Source organism: Otolemur garnettii, unplaced genomic scaffold (genome assembly GCF_000181295.1).
Source record: "Otolemur garnettii isolate 467f Iridium unplaced genomic scaffold, OtoGar3 scaffold00001, whole genome shotgun sequence".
Taxonomy (NCBI): domain Eukaryota; kingdom Metazoa; phylum Chordata; class Mammalia; order Primates; family Galagidae; genus Otolemur; species Otolemur garnettii.
Window position 1 is genome coordinate 25,100,535 of NW_003852396.1, and position 14,837 is coordinate 25,115,371.

Consider the following 14,837-nt stretch of genomic DNA (forward strand, 5'->3'; position numbering starts at 1 on the left):
CATGGCACTCTACCCAGGGGGATAGCTTGAGGCTCTGTCTCAAAAAAAAAAAAAACAAGTTTCACATCTTAGCCATTGCTTGAGACTGTTAAAATTTTTCAACAGTGCTCTGTCTGCCCAGCAGTAGTCCCAATATCAAGATAACGAGAAGATGACATATAGCACAACTTATGGCAGCCCAAGAAATGTCTTATTTCAAACTAGCTTCTTTTTCTAAGGCTGGCAAAAATGCCTATTGTGTTTTACTTTAGGCTCATTTTTATTTGTTTTATTCTATAGATAAGGAAACATTGACCAGACAGGCTAAGTGACCTTTTTATTTATCACATAACAGGACTGAACGATCTAACCCTTAAGTGAAATTTATCAATTCTAACTCATGTCAGCCTATAATCTCACCAGAGGTACATTACTAAATGACTAAGTGGCAGCCTTGGCTTATCAGAAGAGGCTTTGGCTCTGTAGCTCTTACTAAATTCATTCCATTCCTGGAATCACAGACACTCAAAGTGTAGGTTATTGTCTGCATGGTGCTTATGTATAAGCACTTTACAGCTTTTAAAGGATTTTTAAAGCCATTATTTCGTGTAATATTTACAATTATTTTTTCTTTTACTCATTGATTTATTCAGTTAACATTGATATCTATTGTTCCAGACTCTGAGGATGAGAGTCTTTTTTAAAAATAATTTTTATTTTAAAATAGTAGAGTGTGTTCTTGTAATATGGAAGAATTGCATAATGCTGAAGTAAGGCCTTTTAGTGTGTTGTCCCCAGAATAGTGTACCTTGTACCTGATAGGTAAGTTTTTAATCCCTCATTCCCCACTCACGCTCCCTCCTTCTCAGTTTCCCTGGTCTTTACACCTCTTTATTACCATGTGTACCCCTTGGTTAGTTCCCAGTTATTAGTGAGAACATACGGTGTTTGTTTTTCCATTCCTGAGATACTTCACTTAGTATAAGCCTCTAGTTCCATCCAAGTTGCTGCAAATGACATGATTTCATTTCTTTTTGTGGCTGAGTAGTACTCCATGGGGTATATGTACCACATTTTCTTTATCTATTCATCTATTGATGGGCACTTAAGATGATTTCCCATCTTTGCAATTATGAATAGTGCTGCAATAAACACTTGGTACAAGTGTCTTTTAGACACAATGTCAAGGAGTCTCCATAATGTTTTCTGTAGTGGTTGTACTAATTTACGTCCCACAAACAATGTAGAAGGGTTCTTTTTTTATTGTATCCATGCCAAGATCTATCATTTTTGATATTTTAATGGCTATTCTAGTGGGGTAAGATAGTATCTTATTGTGGTTTTTCCTATGGTTTCTTCCAGAATTTGTGTGATTTTAGGTTTAATCCATCTTGAGTTAATTTTTGCATAGGGCAAGAGGTAGGGATATTGTTTTATTCGTCTGCATATAGCTATCCAACATTCCCAGCACCATTTACTGAATAGGGTGTCCTTTCCCCAGTGTATGTTTTTGTCTGCTTTGTCAAAAACCAGTTGGTCATAACTATATAGTTGTATTTCTGAGTTCTCTATTCTGTTCCATTGATGTATGTGTTTATACCAATACCATGCTGTTTTGGTTACGATATAGCCTTGTAATATAATTTGAAGTCAGGTAATGTGATGCCTCCAGATTGGTTCTTTTTACTTAAAATTGCTCCAGCTATATGGGCTCTTTTTTGTTGTAAATGAAGCTTAGGATTATTTTTTCTAGATTTGTGAAATATACTGTTAGTATTTTGATGGGGGTTGCATTAAATCTAAATCACTTTGGGTAGTATGAATATTTTAAAGATACTGGTTCTTCTAATCCATGAGCATGGGATGCTTTTCCATTTGTGTTAATCTGTGATTTCTTTCATCAGTGATTCATTGTTCTCCTTGTACAGATCTTTCACTCCCTTGGCTAAGAATATTTCTAGGGTTTTTTGTTTTGTTTTGTTTTTGTAGCTGTTGTGAATGGTATTGCATTCTTGATTTGACTCTTGGCTTGACTATTATTAGTGTATGGAAACATTACTGATTTGTGTATGTTGATGTTGTAGCCTGAGACTTCGGTGAATTCCTTTATCAACTCTAGGACTCTTTTGGTGGAGTCTCTAGGGTTTTCTTTGTTTTTTTTTTTGGAGACAGAGCCTCAAGCTGTCCCCCTGGGTAGAGTACTGTGGCATCACAGCTCACAGCAACCTCCAACTCCTGGGCTCAAGCGAGTCTCCTGCCTCCGCCTCCCAAGTAGCTGGGACCACAGGCGCCCACCACAACGCCCGGCTATTTTTTGTTTGCAGCCCTCATTGTTGTTTGGCGGGCCCGGGCTGGATTCAAACCCGCCACCTTAGGTGTATGTGGCTGGTGCCTTAGCTACTTGAGCCACAGGCGCCAAGCCGGGTTTTCTAGATACAAGATCATATCAGCAGCAAACAGGAATAGTTTGGCCTCCTCTTTCCCAATTTGGGTGCTCTTTACTTCATTCTCTTGCCTAATTGTTCTGAGTAGGCCTTCCAGTATTATGTTGACTAGAAATGGTGACAGTGAGCACATTTGTCATGTTTCAGTTCATAGGGGGAGAGCTTTCAACTTGTTCCTATTCAGTATGATGTTGGCCATTGGTTTGTCATATATAGTTTTTATTATTTTGAGGATAGATTTTTGAGGGTTTTTATCATGAAGGGATCCTAGATTTTATGCTTTTTCTGTGGTGTCTGTTTGAGATGATTGTGTGGTCTTTGTTGTACTTCTGTTTATGTAATGAATCACACTTGGTGATTTATGTATGCTGAACCGTCTCCATATCTCTGGGATGAAATGCAGTTGATTATGGCAGATTATCTTTTTCATGTGTTGTTGAATTTGGTTTGCTAATATTTTGTTGAGGATTTTTGCATCTGTGTTCATAGGAGTATTAGTTTTGTAGTTTTACTTTTTTGTTGTGTTCTTTCCTGATTATCAAGGTGATGCTGGCTTCATAGAATGTGATAGGGAGGGTTTTTTCCTTCTCAATGTTATGGAACAGTTTCAATAGAAACTTTGTAGGTCTGGTAGGATTCAGCTGTGAATCCATCTGTTCCAGGGTTTTTTCTTGTTGGAAGTTTTTTTTTTTTTTTTTAATTGCTGTTTCATTCTTGCTACTTGCTTGCAATTGGTCTGTTTAAGATTTTTATTTCTTTCTGATTCAGGCTTGGGAAGTAGTGTGTTTCTACGAATTCATCCATTTCTTCTGGGTTTTCTGGTTTATGTGAGTAGAGGTTTTCATAGTAGTTTCAGATGATATTATATTTTATATTTCTGTGGTATCAGTTATACCTTCTTTTTCATTTCTCATTGAACTTACTTGAGTGCTTTCTCTTCTATTTCTGGTTAATCTAGCTAGTGGTCTGTCAATTTTGTTCATCTTTTCAAAGAACCAACTTTTTGTTTTGTCTATCCACTGTATTTTTTTCCTTGTTTTTTTGGATTCCATTTCATTTAGTTGTGCTCTGAGCTCTGTTATTTCTTTTCTTCTGATAGCTTTGGGTTTGGTTTATTGTTGTTGGTGATTTTCTTTTTTTAAGTTCCTTGAAATTTGACATTAAGTTGTTCATCTGTCATCTTTCTGTCTTTTTGACATGAGTACTGAAGGCTATGAATTTTTCCCTTAGCACTGTTTTGACTGTATCCCATAGATTTTTGGAAGCCGGTGTCACTTTTGTTATTTAACTTAAAAAATATTTTTATTTCTGTCTTGATTTTGTCAGTAACTCAGGGATCATTCATCAACAGGTTGTTTATTTTTAATATATATGTGTAGTTTTGAGAGTTCCTCTTGGAATTGATTTTTAGTTTTATCCCAGTATATTCTGAGAAGATACTTAGTCTGATTTCAGTTTTTCTAAATTTGCGATCTGTCTTAGAAAATGTCACATTTGTTGATCAGAAGAATGTATATTCTGCAGTTTGGCGTAGTATGTCCTGTCAGTGTCTTTTAAGTCCATACAAGTCTAGTGTTTCTTTGTTCTTCTGCTTCAGTGATCCGTCTAGTTCTGTTGGTAAAGTGTTCAAGATCCCTGCTATTAAGATGTTGCTGTTTTTCCTTAGCTCTAGTAGAATTTGCTTTATGAATCTGGGAATGTCTATGATAGGTGCATTTATAATTAGGATTGTTGTGTCTTCTCATTGAATCGATCCCTTTGCCACATATATTGACCATTTTGTCTTTTTTTTTTTTTTTTTAACCATTGTTGATTTAAAGTCTGTTTTATCTAACATGAGAATAGCTACCCCTCCTCACTTTCGGTTTCCATTAGCTTGGAATGTATTCTTCCATTCCTTTACCTTGAGTCTGTGAACATCTTTGCAAGTTAAATGGGTTTCTTGGAGATAAGATCTATTAGGGTTGTGTTTTTTAATCCATTTAGCCAATATACATTTTTTAAAGGAGGGCTAAGACTGTTCTTATTCAATATCAGTATTCATGTGTGAGATACAGGCAGTCCCTGAGTTATAAACATCTGATTTACATACAACTTACACTTAGTAAGTCCCTAAGTTACAAATATCTGACTGACATACTCTCACTTATGAATGGAGGTTATTAAAGGTAACAGGTAGCCGTACTTTTCCATCTTACATACAAATTCAACTTAACAAACCTATAGAACTTACCTTGTTCTTAACCTGGGGACTGCTGGTACTATTCTGGTTATCATTTTGGTCATTACCTAGTTGCTTTGTTCTTTTTCTTGTGTTACTATTTTTTTATAAGTGAATTTTAACTCTTGGGAGTTTTTACACTGGAGTGTATCAATTGTTTTGTTCCACATACAGAATACTTTTAAGTATTCTTGTAGGGCTTGATCTAGTCATAACAAATTCCCTAAGTGTTTGTTTATTTGGGAAAGACTTTATTTCTCCTTCATTCATGAAACTTGGTTTTGCAGGATACAGAATCCTTGACTTGCAATTATTCTGTTTAAAGACTCTGAGGATAGGACCATATTCCTTCTGGCTTGTAGGTTTTCTGTAGAGAAGTCTGCTTTTAATGTGGTGTGTTTACCTTTGTGTGTAACTTGATGTTTTCACCTCATGGCTTATAGGTGTTTACTTTGATGATTACATGCCTTGGTGAGGCCCTTTTTGCTATGAATCTCTCAGATGTTGAGTTTCTTTCTTACATCTGGATGTCTAAATCTGTAGCAAGACCAAGAAAATTTTCCTCCATTATTTCCCCAAATAGGTTTTCCAGGCCTTTGGCTTTTTCTTCTTCACACTCAGGATGCCTGTGATTCTTGTATTTGGCTGTTTTACAAAATCTCACATTATTTGTAGACTTGTTCATTCCTCTTGATTCTTTGTTTGCTATTTCTGACTGTCTGGGTTAATCGGAAAGGGTTGTCTTTAAGCTCTGAAATTCTTTCTTCCGCTTGATCAGTCTGTTCTTAAAACTTTCCACTGTGTTCTCTGTTTCCCTAAGTGAATTTCTTATTTGCAGTTCTATTTGGTTTTTAATTTTATTATCTCTAGCTAGTAAATATTTAATTCATTTCTTTAATTATGTTTTTGGTTTCTTTGAGTTGGTTTTTCCATTTTCTCTTATATCTCATTGAACTTCTTGGATTTTTTTATCTGTCATTTCAGTCTTTTCGTTTTGGTTGGGATCCATTGCTAGAGTGCTAGTGTGCTCCTTTGTGGGGGTGGTCCTTTCACTTTTCATACTTCTGGAGTTCTACTGCTGATTCCTTCTTTTCTGGAGCAGCTGTTGCTTCTTATTTTAGGATTTTCTTTTGTTTAGATGGTTATTTAGATGAAACTTACTCTCCTACACACACTCCCTTAAGGCTGTGCTCATAGCATATGTTGGGTAAGGATCTTTGCCTTTGCAAGTGGGTACTTTGATGGGAGTCTAGGTTTTACATGAATACCTTGTTACAGATATCCTTAGTGTGATGGTTTTCTCAATTGCTAGTTATTTCTAGAATGTATTGGTGGTGTACTACATGTGTGAGCAGATTCTCTGTCTCTTGCTGACAAAGGGAGATGAATGCCTTTGAACTCCCTCCTCTTTACCTAGCCCAGTGGTTTTCTTAACAGTATGAGTTATATTGGGATGCCCAGTTTAATCTCTAAGTAAATTAATTCAACTTGTGGGTAGGAGCCAGCCATACCCTATATGATTGAATCAATAAATGCTCTAATGGGCTGTGCAGATTGTCTTTTCTGCCTTTAGGTGGCACTTGGGACCAGTGACAGGTTCTACTTGATCAGGAGGAGAAGCAGTGGGATGTCCCAGGTGGTGGGTGGGGCCCTAGAGCCTATGTCACTCCTTCTATTCCACCACAGCTGAGGCAGGTGGAAGACTAAGGCTGGGCAGGACTTGGTTGGATGAGCCTGTTTCACGAAGGCAGGCATAAGCTCCCAGGCTGTTGGAAAAAGCTATCATGAAGGGGCTAAAGAGGTCCTCCAAGCCGTAAAGTCTGCTCATGGGGGAGGAGCAGTCTGGGTTTTATAGTCTGGTAGATGGGAATGAGTTTTGCTCTTCTCCCTCTTCCTTTGCCCTGCGGATCTTCTTCTGGTGTCAGGCCACAAACAGCAGCCTAACCTAGCTGAACTTTCCAGAGTTGTGCTGTAAGCCGGGAGCTTCCTTGAAGCTCAGGATCCCACTCCAGACCAAAAATGTCGTTTTCCAATGGATGGATGGGTGCTATGTGAGTGCACTTCAGCTTAGACCCACACTACATTCTTATTTTAGTTCTGCCTAAAAGGATCCCCCAGCCTCCCAAGATTAGTTCACACATCCCTCTTTCATGCCCCTGAGCAACATGTTGGAATCCTAGGGGTATGGGATCTGGCCTATGGGTCTGTCCTGTGATCTCCCAAGCTCAGTCCCTCCATGACAAGGAGAAGCATGCTGGTCCTGAGTTGCACATGGAGGGCTCTAGCAGGCTTAATGTCCCTCCACTTCGGGGTATGCCCTGCTATTCTGGAGCAGCCAGAAGGGCAGCCCTGGGGTTAGCCAGCAGGAAGGGAATTTACACATAGCACTCCTTGGTCTGCTATAGTAGAGAAGGCATGAGCCCCTCTCCCTGCGGAAGCTTTGGTGTGGTGGGTGTACCAGCAGTAGGGAAACAACAGCTCCTGAGAGCTCCGGCTCACCTGTGCCAACTGCCATGGGGACTGCCATGGTTGCACCGGCAGCTGTGGATGGGGAAGGGATAGAAGAGAAGAGTTGGAACAGGAGATCTGGCCCTCCTGATCCCCTTTGTCCTGAGGGGCTCCCCTGATGTGCTGCACTCTCCTCTCCCCTGAAGACAGCCTGCTCTGAATGTCCATGCTTTGGGATTACACAGTTCCTCTGGGACCGACTGGCCTCTGTGGCCACTGCAGTCTGGGCAGGCATTGGGGAATGTTCATATGTGGGCCAGTGACAAGAAAACTGAAGGGCTAAGGCTCCTTGGGGAGGACAAAGGTACATAATGGGTGGGAAGTGGTATTGCACCTGCCTCAGCTAGGGTCTGTGGTGAGTGGGAGTGACCCTGGGGGGAATGGTGCTCTATTTTCAAGAAGCCTCCAGTTTACTGGTGGCAGCAGCTTTTGGGCTTGTGAGGGTAGAGAAGCTCTCCAACAATTCAGGAGCCTACAGCCTACCAGAGGTGTGAGGAGAAGAAAAGCAAAAACTCTCACCTACTCTTTCCATGGGGCTCCAAATTACTTGGGGGTTGATTCTGCTAAAATGTTGCTGCTTCTTATTCTGATCTGCAACTTCTTCCCATAGAATTTCTGGTAGGTTCTGGCACTTTTGCATCAAAATTACAACTGGGCTGTGGTTTTTTTTCCATCTAAAACTTTTCCTTCTTCCTGACACAACCTGGAGACTGCTATCTTTAGTCAGCCATCTTGCCTCCCCTCACACAGTGTCTTGAATAAGACCCATTGCAGGGTCTGATAGATCTCAGAGCTAGTAGAACTCTCAGGAAGATGGAGTGGCTTTCTCTAATGTTGGCAACGTGAACTTCGAATCCCGTCTTTGTGAAATGCTTTAGTGCTCTCTACTTGGGTGAGGGAATCATGCCAGTCTTTCTAATTTTAGTAAGTCTTCCATTGTATTGTAAAGAAATATAATTTTGTTGCATCTTCAACCTAATCATTTTAATCTTAATCCTGCCCTTTGGGGTCTCATGCAACATGTATGCTTTGTTTTCTCCAGGAACACCCGTAAGAGATTCAGAGTTATTGAGTCTGCCCCTAGATTCTGCTTTTCCCTAAAGTAAAGAACCTTAGACTCTTCTGTTGAGATGCATTTTCACCCTGTGTGCATGCTTAGCTCTCGAAACCCAATGCTGGGGGTCATTATACCTGCATTGTTCTTTCTCACCTATTATCTGTACTTTTGCAGTTACCTTGTGGGAGATGAACTGTGGGTTGTTATGGAATACTTGGCTGGAGGCTCTTTGACAGACGTGGTGACAGAAACCTGCATGGATGAAGGACAGATTGCAGCTGTGTGCCGTGAGGTAAGAGCAAGGGCTAAGCAGGGAGAGGCCTCTACGTCCCCACGTCCTGAAGGTCCATACCCAGGGCCAGCTCAGCCTAAGCTCTGTGGAAGTAGAAATTAGTGCTGGCAATCACGTCATTCCCATATTACACCTGTGTTTGATTGTGTCTCATCACCAAGATTTGTACTTTAAGATAACTTTATTCTACCCATTGTAGAAAAGTTAGAAAGTACCAGAAAGTGTATATTTAAAAAGCCACTCATAATTTCAGTTGTTAGAGATAACTGCTATGAGCACATTATAATATATTTTTATGGCTTTTATATGGGCATATATTTTAGTCATATTTTTATTCTGCTTTCCTGCTTTATGTGCTATGATGGAAATAAAGCATGTTAAGAAGATAGTGATAAAGAAGGGTAGTCAGGGAAATTTTTGCCATAGATTTGAGTGAACAGCTGAATGTTATTAAAAAAAAAAAAAAGAGCAAGTCAATAAAAGTCTAGGGTAAAATAATCCCAGGCAAAATAAAATTAGCAAGCAAAGCTTGAATAGATATTCTCCTTTCTCCTCATTGCTATTAAATGTTGCTCTATGTTGGTTAATATCTCTATGTTGTTATGTCACTCTATGTTGGTGTATGGGAAAAGAAAAGAAAAGCCCTCCAGAAAGCCTCCCTGAGAAGAGATGTCCTCAGGAAATAGCCACATTTTTCACGTTGCCATTAGAGTAAGAAGATGAAGGGAACATTCAAAGATGTTGAGGATATTGGGTGGTTTGCTGGTGAAATGACTGAAGTTTCTGATGTCCCAATAATAGAAAATTTAGGAAATTAGGGAAAGAGCAGAAGATTAGATGAAGTTCAAAATTTTGTGGGATATGTATAATCATGTGGTTGGGGTTTGGTAATGCCAAATCTGGACGTGTATACTGACGAAATTATGTAGTTGTATATTTAATCAATGTTTAAAAAAATAATGTGAATTCAATACTGCCCTAGAAAATAAGGTTACATTTGCATTAACAATTTGGGGCATCTAGAATGCACACACACAAGTAAGTTAATGAAATTAATACCAGGCTGGGATTCTTAGGTGTTCTGACTTTTTTTCTTTTGTCTGCTACTAATACAGTGTTTCTCAACCTTTTTTTTTTTTTTTCATTATTTCCCTTCTAAGGAGCCTTTCTAGACATCTTTCCTAGTCACACCTCCCCCATAAAATTTAAGTACCACAGAGATATTGTATATCTGTTTACCTACTACAGTCCTTTGGAGGGCCACAAACCATTATAATACCTAAGATTTTTTTCACCCCAAGCCCCCCTTCCTTAGGAACCAACTTTCACTGGTTGAGAATACATGCATCTGTATACTTGGGAAAATCATTTTGCCTCCAATTATTAAAGCACTTGGAAGGAAGCTTGAATGTTGCATAAATAGGTGATGTAATTATTCTCAAATTCTAATAGAAATTGTCTCCTCCCTTTTTTTTGAGACGGAGCCTCAAGCTGTCCCCCTGGGTAGAGTGCTGTGGCATCATGCTAACAGCAACCTCTAACTCCTGGGCTCAAGCGAGTCTCCTGCCTCAGCCTCTCAAGTAGCTGGGACTACAGGCGCCCGCCACAACGCCTGGCTATTTTTTAGTTGCAGCCATCATTGTTTGGCGGGCCCGGGCTGGGGATTCGAACCCACCACCTTAGGTGTATGTAGCTGGCGCCTTAGCTGCTTGAGCAACAGGCGCCGAGCCAGTCTCCTCCCTTTTTAAAACAACATTATTGAGATATAATTCACATACCATATTATACAACCACTAATCTATTTTTCTTCTCTTTTCTTTTCTTTCTTTTTTTTTTAGAGACAGAATCTCAGTTTGTCACCCTCAGTAGAGTGCTGGGTGGTTTCGCAGCTTACAGCAACCTCCAGCTCTTGGGCTTAGGCGATTCTCTTGCCTCAGCCTCCTGAGTAGCAGGGACTACAGGTGGCCACCACAATACCTGGTTATTTTTTTTGTTGCGGTTTGGCTGGGGCTGGGTTGGAACCTGCCACCCTCAGTATATGGGGCCGGTGCCCTACTCACTAAGCCATAGGTGCCACCCACTAATCTATTTTTCTATCTCTGGTTTGCCTGAACTGATTATTTTATTTATTTATTTATCTTTTTTTAAGACAGAGTCTCAGGCTGGAGTACAGTGATACAATCACAGCTCATTGCAACCTCAAATTCTTGAGCTCAAGTAATCCTCTTGCCTTACCTTCCCGAGTAGCTGGGACTACAGGCTCATACCATCACCCAGATAATTTTTCTATTTTTTGTAGCGATAGGGTCTCACTATATTGCTCAGACTGGTCTTGAACTCTTGGTCTTGAGGGGTCTTCTGTCCTTGGCCTCCCAAAGTGCTAGTATTACAGGCATGAGCCACCAGGCCTGGCCCTGGACATTTTATATAAGTGGATCACATCACATGTACTCTTTTGCATCTGGCTTCTTTCACTTGGCATACTGTTTGGAAGTTTCATCTATGTTGTATCATGTATCGGTACCTTCTTTCTTTTCATTGCCAAATAATATTTCATTTTATCTGTCTATTCACTAGTTGATGGACATTTGCATTGTTTACATTTTTGGCTGTTATAAAAATTCTGCTATGGGCTTGGCGCCTGTAGCACAGTGGTTACGGCGCCAGCCACATACGCCGAGGATGGTGGGTTCAAACCCAGCCCAGGCCAGCTAAACAACTGCAACAAAAAAATAGCTGGGCGTTGTGGCAGGTGGCTGTAGTTCCAGCTACTTGGGAGGCTGAGGCAAGAGAATCGCTTCATCCCAAGAGTTGGAGGTTGCTGTGAGCTGTGACGCCACAGCACTCTACCAAGAGTGACCAAGAGTGACAAAGGAAGACTCTGTCTCCAAAAAAAAAAATTCTGCTATGGATATTCATATTCAGTTTTCATATAGATACATGTTTTTATTCTTTTCAGTATAACCTAGAGGTAGAAGACCATTTAAATAGTATTCCCTCAGTGTCTTTTCACTGGTTGATGCTTCTAAAAATTTAGCTCTTATTTCATTAAGTTACTGTTGATTTTAAAAAGCCAAGATTATCTCATCTGGTGTTCACATTTTACAGATGGGAAAACAGTACACCAGACAGAGTAAGTGATTTGTCCAGGATGATGTAATCAGGTGGTGGCAGAACCAGGCATTTTAATTACGCCATTCCATCTCTTTGTTACTTGTTCTACCTGTTAAGTACAGGTGTTTCCCAGGTTTTTCTCTTTCTCCTATATGCCTTGCCAGTTTCAATCTTTCATATAACTTAAAAATAATAGCTCTTTATTTCTGTATGAAACTTAAGATTCATAAGTTCAGTTGCCTGCTAGACATTTGTCTTCTAATGTTCAATAGGTATGTCATATTGAGCATATCCAAAACAGTAAAACATATATCCTCATCAGAATAAGATTGTCCTGTTAACTCACTGCTCCTAATATCACTTCCATATGTCTGCTTTCTCAAACATGACTCTTATTTTCCTCCATTTCTGTCGTTCTAAAATCTTTTCTGTTCTTCTTGAGTAATTTTTTTCTGGGCCTCAGGTTCTTTATCAAGGATCTTATGTTTAAAAATAATACCAAAACACACGTGTTACTTTAAAAACGATTATAAGGTAAAAGGCAGCATAGAGTGTTAAAAGAATGTTTAGGTAGGAGATGGAAGACTTGGTTCTAGACCTGGCTCTGCCACTGATTTGGGGCAAGTCCTATTATCATTAGGGCCTTATTTCCTTTATCCTAAAATGAAAAGGTTGAATTTGTTTATTTCCTATTATTTCTTCTGTATAATATGTCCTTTCTCCCTCTGCTCATGCCTCTTCAATAGTGTCTGCAGGCTTTAGAGTTTCTGCATTCAAACCAGGTCATTCACAGAGACATCAAGAGTGACAATATTCTCTTGGGAATGGATGGCTCTGTCAAGCTAAGTAAGTAGAAGTCTTAGGAATTATAATACTTCTCTCCATGTGGGACCCTGTCTGCTATGAGGTGATAAGCATATAATAGTAACTACAATGCTCACAGAAATGGCTATTATTTCATGGACTATGTAGCCTCTTCAAATTCCTCAGTATTAAACATAGAGTATCATTTCATTTTTTTCATTCATTTATACATGTAGCAAAAAAAAATTTGCTGAATGCTTATTCTATAACAGGTCCTATGTTGGGCACTGAGTGTATATTTTGCTACCTTTAGGAAGTTCTCAGTCTCGAACAACATACATGTAATGGATAATTAGAATAAAGAGTTTTGTGTCGTTTCTTTCACTCAATTATTCTTGTAGTAAACTTTTCTTGAATGTTTATTGCATACTGGCTCCTCTGGGGATAAAAAGATGAGTAATAAGACATAGTCCTTGCTATCAAAGGCCTTCTACTTCAAATACATTTATAATTGAAGTATAATGTGAAAACAACTATAGGTAGAGTGTTTTTGTTCAAAGGTATAAAAACCAGTAGTCCTGACAAATAGGCCTTATCATAGGAGATAGTAGCCCTTTGCCTGGGACACAGGATAGGAACTGATCAAAGCAGGGCCATGCCTAGTCATATGTGATTTAAGTTTTAAGTCAGGGAGTCATGCCCAGGAAATAAGGCAAGGACCTAATTGCTAGATTCTGGGGTGTGAGAATGGTTTTCAAGGACAAAGCAGAATTGGGGCAAGCATTCAAGGCCAAAATGGCCAGCTTGGACTTTAATGCCCAGTCCTCCTAGCTTGAGGAGAGGTAGGAGGCCAGAGATGATGTTCTTATATTCCTCCTGTTTCTCTTCAGGGGTGAATAGGGAGCAAGACGTGAAGGTGCCAGTCAAGTGACTCCTGATTTGTAGAGACGAGGGTTTGTAAAACTGGGAGCCAGGTAGAGCTGACATTAGGGATAGGCACACAGTCAACACTTACTGGAGTAAGTATATATCCTCAATGCATTTTTCATATTTTCCTTTTCTAGCTGATTTTGGATTCTGTGCACAGATCACCCCAGAGCAGAGCAAACGGAGCACTATGGTAGGAACCCCATACTGGATGGCACCAGAGGTTGTGACGCGAAAGGCCTATGGGCCCAAGGTTGACATCTGGTCCCTGGGCATCATGGCCATCGAAATGATTGAAGGGGAGCCTCCATACCTCAATGAAAACCCTCTGAGAGTGAGTGTTACCAATCCTATTTTGAGTTATTTTGGCTATTGTCTCTAGTCCCAGGGGATCAGGCTGTTCTCTATGACTTTCAACCTGGATATCTCTTTTCTTGGACATCCAGGTCACCATTGAACTTAAGTATAAATGCTTAAAGAATGGGGATATCAGAAACCTTTTATTCATTTATTTACCAATTATTTGAGTACTTATGTGCAAGAAACTGTTCTAATGACAATGAAACAAGTTAATATGTAGTAATGAATGGTAAGTGCTATGAGAAACCAAGCAGAGGAAGGGGGATAGGAGAATAATGGAGGAAGAGGTAGGCTGTAAATAAAACTCTTATAAGTTATTTCAGCAGATACCTGAAGGAAGTAAAGGGAGTAAGCCATGAGATTAATCTCAGGGAAGAGTTTTCCAAGTCTGAAGTGTATTGATTTGAGAATATGCTTGTTGTATCCTGGAGAGGCCAGTGTCCCTAAAGCACGTGAGAATGGTAGACACAATCAGAGGACCAGCAGTGGTCCCTGTGAGAAGCTGGCTTTTATTCTGCAGTTAATAAGTCATTAGAGAGTTTTGAGCAGAGGAGTAATATGATCTTTGTTTTAGATGGATTATTTTGGCTGCTTTTATGGAAAATAGCCTGTGAGAGACTGTTCCAATAGTTCAGGTAAGAGTGGTGTCTTGGACGGTGTTGGTAGGAGTGAAAGTGAATAGTGGTTGGAGTCAGGGCATACCTTGAAGGAATAGCTGACAAGATGGATTGGATATTAGAGAAAGAGGAATCAACAGTGACTACAAGGTTTTGGCTTGAATTGCTGAAAAAATTTAGTTGCAACTTATTGAAATGGTGAAGAACATGGTTAGGTGGGGTAATAAGGAGTTGGTTTTGAATATGTTAATCTGAAATGTTTATTAAATATTCAAGTGGAGCTATTAAATAGAGCTGAGCACATGAGTCTGGAGTTCAAGGGTGAAAAATCAGGACTGCAAATATATATTTATTGGCAGATAGGATAGAATATAGTTTGGTATGAGATCACTCACCTAGGAGTGAGTGTAGTTAAAGAATAAAAAGATTTGGTGGCTCGGCGCCTATAGCTCAACCGGCTAAGGCGCCAGCCACGTACACCTAAGGTGGTGGGTTCGAATCCCCAGCCCGGACC

The 14,837-nt window shown here is 39.7% G+C and overlaps 1 protein-coding gene across 3 annotated transcripts in view; it reads left to right on the forward strand.

Moving 5' to 3' along the window:
• The window catches only part of PAK1 (p21 (RAC1) activated kinase 1), a 182,530-nt gene that overhangs the window by 161,095 nt on the left and 6,598 nt on the right, over positions 1 to 14,837 (forward strand). For all 3 annotated transcript variants that reach the window (XM_023511940.1, XM_023511930.1, XM_003780873.3), the window contains exons 11-13: positions 8,384 to 8,501; positions 12,362 to 12,461; positions 13,484 to 13,680. In XM_023511940.1, coding sequence (XP_023367708.1) covers positions 8,384 to 8,501; positions 12,362 to 12,461; positions 13,484 to 13,680 — 415 coding nt within the window. The remainder of the gene's footprint in view (positions 1 to 8,383; positions 8,502 to 12,361; positions 12,462 to 13,483; positions 13,681 to 14,837) is intronic.